This window comes from Ipomoea triloba, chromosome 12 (genome assembly GCF_003576645.1).
Source record: "Ipomoea triloba cultivar NCNSP0323 chromosome 12, ASM357664v1".
NCBI classification, from domain to species: domain Eukaryota; kingdom Viridiplantae; phylum Streptophyta; class Magnoliopsida; order Solanales; family Convolvulaceae; genus Ipomoea; species Ipomoea triloba.
The window spans coordinates 21,865,271-21,878,257 of record NC_044927.1 but is presented as its reverse complement, the minus strand read 5'-3'; the positions used below and the strand labels follow the sequence as shown (position 1 = coordinate 21,878,257).

The following is a 12,987-nucleotide window of genomic DNA, read 5'->3' as shown; positions in this document are numbered from 1 at the left end:
AACACTATCAAAACAAGGAAATAATTTATGAAAATAAAATTGCTGTTTGAATCCCATAAAATTCATCATTATAAACTATTCACCAGTTTTTCGAGAGCTTGAAATGTTTCCACATGATTTAGCAGGGGTTATAACAAGGCATGTTTAAGTTTCAGTTCTTAGAGAAAACAATCATTAATCAAGCAGCCAAGCTCTTGGATGCGATTTCAAACACGTTCTCGGAGAGCCCCTCGGTGGACAAGATCATCTCCAACTGCGCCTGTGTATGTTAAAACGCAGCTTAGAATATCATAGAACAAGTTAAGAGTAGATTGTTTTACGATAATTTAGCATTATGTAATTACGCGCGAAAGCTATTAATATATATAATCAATTTGTGAAGTGAACAAAAATTAGATCAAGTATTCAACCGCGTTAGTGGATTACCTTGGCAAGAGCTTGCCTGGTTTCATCATAACGCTTCCACCTAGAGAAGGCGGATACCATACGAGAAGCCACCTGCATATCATTGATTGTATATTGAGAAGATGAAGTAGGAATTGAACAGCAAAGAAATCCCTTTCATTTTAATATCTTCGAGGTTTTCTTTCTACATCTTTAGTCTAGTCTATGGTTGTGTTCTTTCGGTTACTTTTTGGAATGCGAAAGAAAGAGAAAGGAACTTGAATAACTTCATTGAACAGACCTGGGGGTTTAGTTTGTCAAGTTGTACAACAAGTTCTCCTAAGAATTTGTAGCCCGACCCATCCTTCGCATGGAAGTTAATAGGGCACCCGCAAAATCCCCCAATCAACGCATACACCTGCATCAGAATCAAATTAAACTCATATCGCAAGTTCGGTTGAAGCTATAAGGAAAAATGCTGCTTTATAAATGAAGTTAAAGACCTTGTTCGGATTGCGAAGGTCGAAGGCCGGGTGGTTCAAAAGTTTATTGATATTTTCAACATTCCCGGGAATGGCTGACACACCTTGGAGGCTAAACCATTTATTTACCACCTGCGAGAAAGAAAATCAGAGTAACATGAATAATCGTTCCTCGTAAATGAATGAGGCGTGCCATCAACCACCGAAGAATTAAAACAGAGGTTGAAACACATACCAAGAAGTCGTGCTGCCACTTCACGTAGAAATCAGCCAAAACATCATCACGTGTTTCGCCAGGCTGCTGGTCAATAGCTACCAGAGCAGCAAATTGCTCTGTCATATTTGTTGCAGTTTTATATTCATGCAATATAAGCTCCGTAATTTCGGGATCTCCAAGTGACCCAAGATATCCTATAAAAAACGAAAAACAACGCTTATTATTAAATTGAATTACTCGGCAAGATGAAGCAGAAGAATAAGAAAAGAGAATAAGAAAAGAGAATACTGTGTATCATACAGACCAAGAGCAATATTTTTTAGAGAACGCCTCGCCATATTGTGATGATTAAACTCATATGGTTCAGAGCTCTTATTCTCATAGACCTGCAAAGAACCAGCCTAGATAAATATCTAGCAACATACAATAAAAACAGAAGAATTAACATCATGTTTCAATGCCTATACCGTTCTGAGAAGGTCTGCCTTCAACTCAGACGCAAGTTGCTTTCTGAGGAAGGTTCTAACAGCATGAACGGCATCAGGGTCAGCAACAGCCATCATGTCCATGATCTCTCCTTCCCCGGGCAAAGTTATTGCCTTTGCAATGAATTCCTGCAGTACACCATGTGTAGCACGCTAATCAATCGATTTCTTTTTGCAACTAGGACGATGAAAGGAGGCGTATTCAAACCTTATCCAAACTTGAATCGTTAAGGATGCTTTTTATTCCCTGCAGGAATTGTGGATTAAGAACCAAGGGCTTGTTTTGCTGGAAATCAGCTACAAGGTTGAGCATAAGTTCCCTCGCTAACACCTGCCCAGCTTCCCATCTACACCATAGAAAGCCAAATTGAGGTTATCCCGAATCCTTGATTAAATATAAGGAAATTTTGTAATACAAACTTCAGTAAATACTAACCGGTTGAACTCATCAGAATCATGAGCAAGAAGGAAAAATAGATCTTCATCAGTGAGATCAGTTTCAAGTCGGATGGGAGCACTGAAACCCCGTAATATAGATGGAGTTGGCCGCTCAAATATGTCATTGAACACAAATTCCTCTTCTTTCTGCACATTAAAAACAAGACGGTTTATAATTACAGAGAAACATGCAAGAAACAAAACTGCTAACCATAAGTCATAACATCTCAGAAAAAAAAATATCTCACTAGATAGACAAAATGCTATACATTACGGAAAAAAGTCCAAATCAAACAGAAAAAATTAGTTGTGTCACTGATGAGAGAATTGGAAAATGCAAAAGGAACAAAAAAAGGTCTCTGAATTGTGTTTTCTGTTGGTTTTCAATTGGGATATAAAAACCCTCATTAGGTAAGAACTTCAACAAAAGCATAGATTTGAAAGAGGGACACAGAAACTAAAAGCAAGCAATGTTTCTTGTGCAAAGTAAATACGAGTATCAATGCTCAGAACTAAAATCTTAACTGACCTTTGTCAGCCGAAGAACTGTAGTGTAGACTGGCTGGCCACCACCAATACTTTCCAATTTCCCACCATGGCACACAGATGACAAAGGTATTTCCTTACCACTTGAGTCCAGAAGACCTACCGCAATGGGAATAAACATTGGCTCTTTTACAGGCTGCCCTGGAGTGGGAGGGACATCTTGACTGTAAAGATATTATATCAGATATGATCAGCAAATAATCAAATATGTTTATTTAATCTAGAGACGAGATTTTTGTACCTGAACTTTAGAGTATAAGTACGAGCTTCAGCATTATATGAAGAAGTAGCCTCCACAAGAGGAGTTCCAGCTTGAGAGTACCTAGAAGTTCATTCAATTAAAAAGCTTACGCACAGAAGGCATCAAGTGCATGACCATCTTACCCTTGGGGAAGGAAAAAGAGAGTGAACTTCAGAAAAAATGGGTACAAGGGTTAATTTGATACCATGATAAAAAGTTAGCAAAATCTGCATTATTTGCATCTCGCATCGCAGCAAAAAAGTCTTCACAGGTCACAGCTTGCCCATCATGCCTCTTAAAATATAAATCCATGCCCTGAAACACCAAGAAGATGCTTCTGAGGTTCAAGGATGGCATGTAAATATGAAATATTCCAGATTGATTATGCAATCATCAATTCTTCTTACTTTTCTGAACCCTTCAGTTCCCAGCAATGTTTTGTACATCCTGACAACTTCAGCTCCCTGATAATGTGTTAATAATAGTGAATCAAAAGCAATCTTGTTTGAATATGGACATTAACCAGGACAAAGCGCATGCACACGAATAAGACAGAAACAAGCACACACAGAGTGAGTGCAATACCTTTTCATAGACCTGTTGAAAAGCAACCCGAAAAAAGGAATATCAGCAAATTAGTGAACTCCAGGCAAATATAGGAAAATGCAACGGTATTAAAGTATAAGAGGAAAATTGATAAGGCATTACCGTTACTGCAAGTTATAGATATCCAGATCAGAAATCAAGCAACACCAGTTGATGTGGCCACAGCATTGAAAGATCAAATCCATTAGTAGGTTTCCAGATTGCAAAAGATAAAATAAATAAAAACCATTAAAAAAAAAGAGCTGCACAAGTATATAAACTCAGGAACAAAAATTAACTAAGACTGACCAGTGTAGAAGTTATCCATCTGCCAAAGTTTCATAAAAGGGGGAGAATAAGGAAGTGAGTAAAGTTATTAGCAGTTACTTGAGAGGGGTAATAAACAAAGATTCTACAAACATTGAAAACGAAATAGAGTATTCAGATTGCCAAGAAGTTCAGACCTTGATGTAAGAGTGAGGTCGCACAGGATGAGCCATGGGACTAGCATCCTTGAAGATCAAAGAATCAAACATTGTGAGTAATTCCATGTTACAGCATGGGCAAGGATGAGAAAACTTTAAATGCATAGATATAGAAGAAATAAAAATGCTAGCATGACATGAAAAAGAAAGCTGTGCAAACAGACCTGAGGATATTGATACATTCTAAGCTTTGAAACATCAGCTATCCTCTTCACAGTACGACTTCCCAGATCAGATGAAAATTCCTATCCCATGCATCCAAAATATTGTGAGGTAAAGCTCAGATGAAAGTAGTATAAGAATAAAAAAACCATATCCAGATATAGGAAACTGTCTACCTGATCACGGAAAACTGTGAGACCTTCCTTTAAACTAAGCTGGAACCAGTCACGACATGTCACTCTGTATCAAGTTTGTTGTTAATTAAAGTACAAAAACAAATACGTTTAACAGAAGTAAGTATTTTAGAAGGATCAAAAAAGAAATAAATAATCAGGGAAGAAGAATCAGAATTAGTTTAGAAGAATCAAAAGTATTTTTAGCAAGAACTGAAGATAGAAGCCAACCTGTTCCCAGTCCAGTTGTGGAAATACTGTAACATCAAAAGAAATAAATCGCAAAATCAATATATTTCAAAATTAATATTTGCATAAAAATAATAATTTAATAGGGTAGAATACCTCATGTCCAATCACCCCCAAAATTGCAGCATAATCTCCATCAGTTGCAGTTTCAGGAGAAGCCAAGACAAGTTTGGAATTGAATATCTATTAACAACAAATCAAACAACTTCAACAAGATTGTTTCCCGTAACCCCGTCCCCCCTAAACTCTCTCTCTCTCTCTCTCTCTCTCTTTCAAAAGAAAGAGGCTACTGAATGTTTTGGTTAGCATAATGGTTTCTCAAGAAAACATACATTCAGACTCTTGTTTTCCATTGCTCCCCTGGCAAAAAAGAACACAGTATTAGGCATTTAGAGTATGAAACAAGGTATAGAGGAAAAGAAAAGAATAAGGGACACTGTGAATAGGAAAATACAAAAAGACTTACATGTTGAAATCTGGCACAGCAACAATATTAAAAAGATCCAGGTCATACTCAAGACCAAACACCTGTTTTATAAAATTGCAGGGAAAGATAATGTCAAAATAAAGATCTAAAGAAGAATTGAACCGAGAATGACTAATAAGTGGAAAACTAACATCTTCATCCCACTTCATGGCTGCTTTAAGTGAATACATAGCATGCGCTGTCTTGGGCAGATCCTGTGCAGGGGTCCAGATTCGAAGGGAGACCTTTCGGCCAGAACGTGTTATAAATATGTCATCTCTGCTGGCCAACTGTCCAGCAACCAATGCAAACAGATAACTAGGTTTCTTGAAAGGATCCTCCCAAATGGCATAGTGTTGTCCCCCCTGCATTAAAAAAAAAATGAGAAGGGAGAAAACATAGCAGTTACCTCATTTATGAACACCAAATGCACTTTGTACTAATAACATTGTAGGTTTAAACTCACCTCCAGATCTCCTTGCTCAATGAGGTTTCCATTGGACAACAACACAGGGTACAAGGATTTGTCTCCTTCAATGCGACAAGTGTACTTCGCCATAATATCAGGACGGTCCTAAAGATGCAAATAAAAACAGTTAAAGGACTTCAAAGAAGCAAGTTGAAACTTAATATCAATTGATGTGATAGAAGATCTACCTGACAGAACGTAATTTTACGGAAACCTTCAGCTTCACATTGTGTACAGAAGTTACCAGATGACTTGTAAAGCCCCTGTGTACTTAAGCTGAATTAGAATATAGATATAGTGGCCAAGCCTAAACAGAATTTCTCAGTGTTAGAAAGGAATATTTTACCTCTAAGGATGTGTTCTTCTGTGGATATATTTCTGTTACAATTTCCAAGGTAAACTTGCCACTTGGAGGTGAAGTAATAGTCAAGTGCTTTGAGTCCAAATGAAAATCTTCCTCCTTATGTAAAAAAGCAAAGTATTGAAACAATCAAATTAGGCAGAGTTAGGTTCTACAGGAGAAAAAAAATAAAAAGAAGTGAGAATATATATATATATATATATATATATATATATATATATATATATATATATATATATATATATATATATATATATATATATATATATATATATATATATATATATATATATATATATATATATATATATATATATATATATATATATATATATATATATATATATATATATATATATATATATATATATATATATATATATATATATATATATATATATATATATATATATATATATATATATATATATATATATATATATATATATATATATATATATATATATATATATATATATATATATATATATATATATATATATATATATATATATATATATATATATATATATATATATATATATATATATATATATATATATATATATATATATATATATATATATATATATATGCATACCTTCAGTGCATTGCCATTAACCAGTATCGAAAGCAGCTTCAGATCAGCCCCATTCAAAATGAGTGGCGGTGAACTACCACCTGGTCAAGATAAATAAATACAAGGTTTCAAACTAAAATGAAACAAAACATATTAGTTTACAAAAGCTTTAACTTTGAATGATATTCCAGCAAAACCTATAGTGGTCATCCCAACATGTCATAAAATTTATCAACCCACAACCAGAGAAGTGAATTGTCAAACAAAAGTCAAAATAAAGGTCAAAATATTACCTTCAACTCTGGGGTAGACAGCAATTTTAGAAGAGACAATTGTTTTCTCCTCACCTAGTGAAAATTTCAAATCCACCTGAACAGTATTTTTAGAAATGCATTAGCATACCATATATCTACGCCCAGTGAACTGTCATGCACAAGTATACATCACTTGGGAGCATGTGTGTGTCACGTGTCATACCGTATCAAAGTAGTAATCAGGCTGCTTGTAATCCTTGAGAAAGATTTCTTTTGGTGCCTCCATCTTCGATTCTTCAGCTTGCTTTGGTAATGGTTCAGTGGCAATGGCACAGATTAGCCTCCGGTTGTTTATTCTTTTCTGCTATTCTCAGTCAAAAAATACACAGAAAAACAATGTAGTTGAGGCATGGAAAGCAACAATCTCCACTCAGGGTAGTGATAAAAGCATCATCTATAAAAGCTTACAGGAAATGAAACGCTTGGAAAACGATACTTCCTCCAATCTGTAACCTGGGTGGAAAAATGGATAACAGAATTCAGAGGGTCAAATGGTACAGATTTATGAGCAATAAACCTTAAGTGCAACTGTGCAAGAACTCAAGAAGAGATTCAAAAATACAAAAACAGATAAAGAAGCGAGCTTGCTGAAGCTAGAACATCAAACATGCATGAACCTCAGAAGTAAAGGATTGTCTGTGCCTACAGATACTCCTTGCTGAGTGCCCAACTGAACGAACACGACAAGACTGGAACTGCATACCAAAATATGGAAAGTAATCACTCAGATGATACCAATGTACTGTTAGAAGAGTAAACTAAGGACTTTACATATAAATTAAGTATCATAATCATATTGGAATGAATAAACAAACCATACTAAGGACACAAATCTAAATCAAACCCAAAACCCAGAGAAAGATTTGGTAATACACAAAATCCCAACAAAAATGAAATCATTCTTAAAATTAAACCAAAAAAAAAAAAAAAAAAAAAACACCCTAATTAAGGCAACAAATCTAAATCAAACCCAAAAGGCCAAAACCCAGAGAAAGATTTGGTGTATTGCACCAAATCCTAACAAAAATGAAATCATGCTTAAAATAAACAAGCAAAAAGGTAAGAATTTTCCTTGCCACCAAAAGGAGTAGAAACAAGTTAGAAACAGTAATCTGCCTGAAAATGTTTGGACTTTCTTATAGACTAGAATTGCTACAAACACCTATACTGTACTTAAGCAAAACACATTCCCACGCTAGAACCTTGCACCCTCGGCACACTACAACCATATCAAACTCTCTACATCAACACATCCTCTCAGAAACAGTCAAGCAGATAAATGAAAGAGCAAATGAAGGTAGAAAAAAAGGAATCAGATAATCACAGGAGCAGAGGAGATCAAACCCAAGAGACACGTCTTCGACAAAGTTGAAACCTTGTAGGGCATAACCAACCGAGCCATCGTCCACTCTCTCTACTCCTAGGTAATGTACTACTATCAATAATAGTAACAATCAGTTACACAGTCCAACTCCCGTTAACCCTCATTAAAGTTCAACTCCACACGCAATAAGCAACCCCAGATACGCTAAACCCAATAAATCCCAGAAAGAACAACAGAATCCAACCCCCAGGACTAGATATAAGGTAGCGACCCAGTAATAAGAAACAAAAGAAAGGATGAGTGTTTCTTACGTAGAAGCCGCATAAATATAAATGGATAATAACTCAAGATTAAGAACAAGACAAACAAAAAATAAAAATAAAAAATCACATAGATTTACAAATCAATATAGGATTCTCGAAAATCAATCGGAAAAAAAATGAGAAAAAAAAATGATTTGATCTTTGAGCTCTACCTATCTCGATGATTAAACGTGGAGCGAAAACAAACAGCGAATGCGAGAAAAATGAGGATGAAAGGTACCTTTGAAGCGAGTATTAGCGGGGGTAAAAATGACGATAACTGGGGCAGTGATGATAAATTGCGAGCTAGTTATATAAGCAGTTATAAATCCATTTTCCTCGTAGATTTTTAGGTTGTTTATTCCGTGAAAAGGTCCCACCTTCCTCTAATCCATCTCTTTCAATCGGATTGGGAGTTCGCACAATCCGGGTCCAATTATTGGGCTTCCGGCAGAGAGCATATTGGGCTTTATTTGTTTTTGGGTGCATATTTATAAAACCGAGTCCGGGAAAGACCAATACTTATTAGGTGGCAAATTATTGTGTGGACTATGGTCCACATAGTGCTGCGTGGATAATAACAAAAAGTATATTTTTAATATACTAAGGGTGTGTTTGAAAATCTGAAAAATGATTTTCAAAAATCATTTTCCTGGCTTCTCGTGTTTGCCTACACTTGGAAAATTTAGTCAACAGAAAAATAATTTTCGTTGACAGGGAAAAATGACCTCAAAATGACAGAAAATGACTTCCACCCAATTTGGGCGGAAGTCAGTTTCCGCGTTTCATCTCAAAGAAGAAGACACATTTCCGACGGAAACCATGGCCGGAAACCAGAGCACTGCTCTTTGGTTCGGCGAGAAACCAGAGCAATGCTTTGGTTTCTCGTTGCGGGAAACCAGAGCACTGCTCTAGTCCAGCGGAAACCAGATCTGGTTCCCAACGGAAATCAGGGGTGCGTTTTTTTTTTAATTAAAAATATTATTTTTAATATTATTATAAATATTTAATGTTTTAAATAAAATAATAAAAATATATAATTATACAATTATACTCATTTTCCAGAAAATGAACCAAACACACAAATACAATTTTCCAAACTACATCCAACCTATTTTTTGAAAAATGATTCATTTTACATAAGTCATTTTCCTACTTTCCAAACACACCCTAAATGTACATTATTTGTGTACTGAATGTACATTATACAATATAATGTACATTCAGTAAACAAATAATGTACATCTCTTGAATACAATGTACATTTTTAATATATTAAAAGTACATTATTTTTATTTGGACACAACCGTTAAACTAAGCGGTCCCCGGTGAGCCCCCTAAGTCATAGTTGAGTATAAGGGGCATAGGTCATGTCGGTTACCTCGTTAAAAACCTTAGATTATGAAAAATTAAGTGGGATAAGGAAAAAATAGTATAACCATAAGCGCAATATTCTACTAGGGTGAAAATTCCAACCACCTCCATAGGAAATTTGACTACCTCACTGAGACCCAAGGCCAACCGTGAGGTTGTAGGCCAATAGTTGGGCACTTTTATCATCCTACAAAACTCAAAAACTAGTTAAGTTAAAAAACAAAACAAAAACAAAACAAAAAACAAAAAACAAAAAAACAAACATGAGGTGCGTACCTACCTTATGAGCTATAATCTTTAGCACTTAGAAACAATAAAAGTAGAATGTGAGCCTTCCGACCGACCACCTAGCATGTCAACATCTTACAAATTTTAAGACACTAATTAGATGAAAAGCATCTTTGTAAGATGCACTATGATAACATCGTTCTTGAGACGGATTGTTTATATATTACTCCAACGAAGTTTGCTTAGTTTGAGCAATTTGAATTCTAGAGGTTTGTTAATTGATGTTTGCAAGAACCTTATTAGCTGTTTTGATTCCATATTTTCATTACTGATAGCTATGTTCATAGATCATCGAACCAAGTTATTCATTTACTTGCTCGAGCTTCTGACTCTCAGTATAATCCTGGGATTTGGTTCTCCTTATCTTCTCTTTTTATAGTCTCTCTCGAGGTGACATCATTTATGTAATATATTATCCTATTTTAGTAGTATTGAACCATGCAATTATTGTGATGTTGCTTATTGTTATATTTCTTCATAAATTTTTTGAGTTTCAAGGAGAAACTCGCAATTAGTATTTGAGAGTATACACTAAATTAACTTCATTCATGTATAATAACTTGCAAACCATACATGAGAACTAAACAGTTATAAGAATACCTTGTGCAATGGGCTCGACCAATAATGTATTGGCAAGAAAAGAACTCGTAACGTTTTGATACAATGATCATGCTCCACTTGATCATCTCTTTTGAGGCATATTTCTTCTTCATATTTGTTATTGGCATTAGTGCATTATTACAATTTTGTTTTAATCCGAACAATCAATATTTTAGTTCATTCACATAAACAATATTTATATACAGTGATGTTTTAGTAATTTATTGTCAGTAGTTTGCTTGATTGTAATGTATTCTATATTCATTATATATTAAAAGAGTTTTTTTTTTTTTTTTGGTTTGTAAAAGATAGGATATGGTATGACTTCCCCGAAAAAAGTTTTAAAAAGTATAAAATAAAAAATAAAAATAAATGGGATGGGAAAAAAGTTTCTACTCCTTAATTCTATTCTTTAATGTGACAAACAAAAATTAATTATTTTCATTATGGGTTATAAATCCACAGAAAAGTGTCTATATCAAGAACTTGCGGAATTATAAAAAAATGTATTTTTTGGAATTATAAAAAAAAATAAATGTAATAGAGCAATAATGAAGCACAGATTCATTGAATCTGACATATGAGTCAGCTGATTATCTTCAAGTGCAAAAGTTTGACAATCACATTGCCTGTGTGTAATTCCGTACAGTGCAATAGTTTAACCTTGTAAGCTTTTATACAATAATTTGTACATAATTGTTGCTCCTCCTATAAGTATTGTATATATTCTCACTCGATTACTATTGTAGAAATCGCTAGATGAACATCTGGTCAAATGTCCTTTACTCTAATTTAGCTTGCGCCGATTATCCTTTACTTCTTTGCACTAATTTCTTTCTTTATTTAGAGTTTCAACTAGTTTTACTCAAAATTATGTCATTTTGAGCAAAACAAATCAATTTTTTAAAATTCCACAATTAACCTGATCTATTTGGACACGTAATATAACTTGTTGGCCAACAATGGTTATAACGCGGACCAGGTCCACAGTGCACTGTGGACCCTGGTCCGAAACGACGTCGTTTCGATGTTAGTGGACGTGGACGCGAATGACTCCAGGGAATTCATTGTCTATAATACATAGAATCTTTGTCTAAAATACACAGAACGTTTGCCTAAAATACACAGAATATTGACGCAAAATACACATAACTCATCATCCTAAACATTCGAATGCACAAACACATCACAACATGTGTTACTAACATGAATACATAGAACGGTTACCTAGAATACACAGAATGATTGCCTAGAATACACAGAATGATTGTCTAGAATACACAGAACGATTACCTAGAATACACAGAACTCATCTCTTAACATTTTGGTACGGGGTGCACAATGCATTGTGCACCCTAGTCCACGATATAAATTGTTGTTGGCCAACTGCTTAATGCATTGTGCACCCTAATCCACGATATAAATTGTTGTTGGCCAACTGCTTAATGGCCGAGTAATAAGAAAATCCTTTCAGCCTAGACGCACCAAATGCTTAGACGGCTACCTAGGTTGAATTTTTACAATACTACATTTGATATTATCCCGTTATTAATTAACTTAATCCTTAATATTTGTACAAATCTCAAATTAAATAATTGAAGACTTACATTTGATGCTATCTATTATCTAGTGTGATGACACATCTACTACCATTTCAAATAGACCGTCACAAGACCAAATCCTGATAGTAGGGACATTAATTCTTTGGGCTTTATACTTGACTTCAAAGCATCTATAATAGTGTTCTTTTCTCAGTTTTTGAAACAGTGTAAAACTCAATTTGAAATTTTGTACTAATGTGGTGTTTGATTTTTGACAAAATTTATCTCCTGCAAATTCATGAATTTTGCAAAAAACAGAAAAAAAGAAAAAAGAAAAAAGAAAAAAACAAAACCACAAGAGGTCGCGTTTGAGCGGCACTTCGCGCCCACTGAGACGCATCAGAGTAGCCGCCAGCTTTTAAGCTACTTTTTCCTCTCTTTTTTTTAAAATTTATTTTTATGTATGTTGTCACTATTCAATTTTTTTTTCTTTTTTCCTCTTTCCTCCCATATTCTCTTTCCTAATCACATTTAAAAAACTCCTCAAAAACTATAGGCCTTACAAATCTCAAATTAAATAATTAATGACTCAATACTCTTTCAGTCACAATGGCTACTCTAGTGCTTCACTGCTTTGGCACAACCACCTTGAGTCATGTCAAAAAAATCTAATGATTTCATCATCGTGGTGGAGTATTCAACTTCATAAATGTTTTTTTTAAAAATCAAAATAATTAGGTTGAAAATTCAAAATAAATAATTTGATCTCAGACTTTCTAGGTATGAGGTCGAGAGTTCGAACCTGCTAAAATTATAAGAGTTGCCAAACTTGGCATATGTCTACCACTTTACCCTACACATGGTCCCAAACCACATATGCATACCAAAATGAGAATGGATAACATTTTGAACAGAATGACA

The 12,987-nt window shown here is 34.5% G+C and overlaps 1 protein-coding gene across 6 annotated transcripts; it reads right to left on the bottom strand.

Annotated features, from left to right (window-relative positions):
* LOC116000267 (puromycin-sensitive aminopeptidase) lies at window positions 1-8,567 on the bottom strand. 6 transcript variants are annotated; one of them, XM_031240320.1, is made up of 33 exons: window positions 8,505-8,567; window positions 7,255-7,332; window positions 7,046-7,090; window positions 6,801-6,941; window positions 6,617-6,692; window positions 6,345-6,424; window positions 5,729-5,842; window positions 5,571-5,645; window positions 5,380-5,487; window positions 5,066-5,278; window positions 4,914-4,975; window positions 4,780-4,807; window positions 4,544-4,630; window positions 4,430-4,455; window positions 4,202-4,265; window positions 4,028-4,108; window positions 3,843-3,890; window positions 3,688-3,706; window positions 3,502-3,506; window positions 3,379-3,390; window positions 3,201-3,257; window positions 2,999-3,108; window positions 2,794-2,874; window positions 2,536-2,716; window positions 2,005-2,153; window positions 1,777-1,915; window positions 1,551-1,697; window positions 1,388-1,469; window positions 1,102-1,277; window positions 888-998; window positions 686-802; window positions 427-498; window positions 1-259 (listed from the first exon to the last, which is right to left on the bottom strand). In XM_031240320.1, exons 4-33 carry the CDS (start codon window positions 6,861-6,863, stop codon window positions 179-181), a joined length of 2,664 nt encoding a protein of 887 aa, XP_031096180.1. In that variant the 5' UTR covers window positions 6,864-6,941; window positions 7,046-7,090; window positions 7,255-7,332; window positions 8,505-8,567; the 3' UTR covers window positions 1-178. The 6 variants fall into 6 exon arrangements, with proteins under 6 accessions (XP_031096180.1, XP_031096176.1, XP_031096174.1 ...); XM_031240316.1 differs by lacking the exon at window positions 8,505-8,567 and adding an exon at window positions 8,437-8,486; XM_031240314.1 differs by lacking the exon at window positions 8,505-8,567 and adding an exon at window positions 7,962-8,239.
* Between the last annotated feature and the right edge of the window lie 4,420 nt (window positions 8,568-12,987).

Coding starts and splice junctions, on each gene's coding strand:
- LOC116000267 (XM_031240314.1), bottom strand. CDS start 8,039: ATGGCTCGGTTGGTTATGCCCTACAAGGTTTCAACTTTGTCGAAGACG. Junction 4,631..4,779: donor TGGAAAACAAGAGTCTGAAT/GTATGTTTTCTT, acceptor TGTTGTTAATAG/ATATTCAATTCCAAACTTGT. Junction 499..685: donor TTGACAAACTAAACCCCCAG/GTCTGTTCAATG, acceptor AATGATATGCAG/GTGGCTTCTCGTATGGTATC.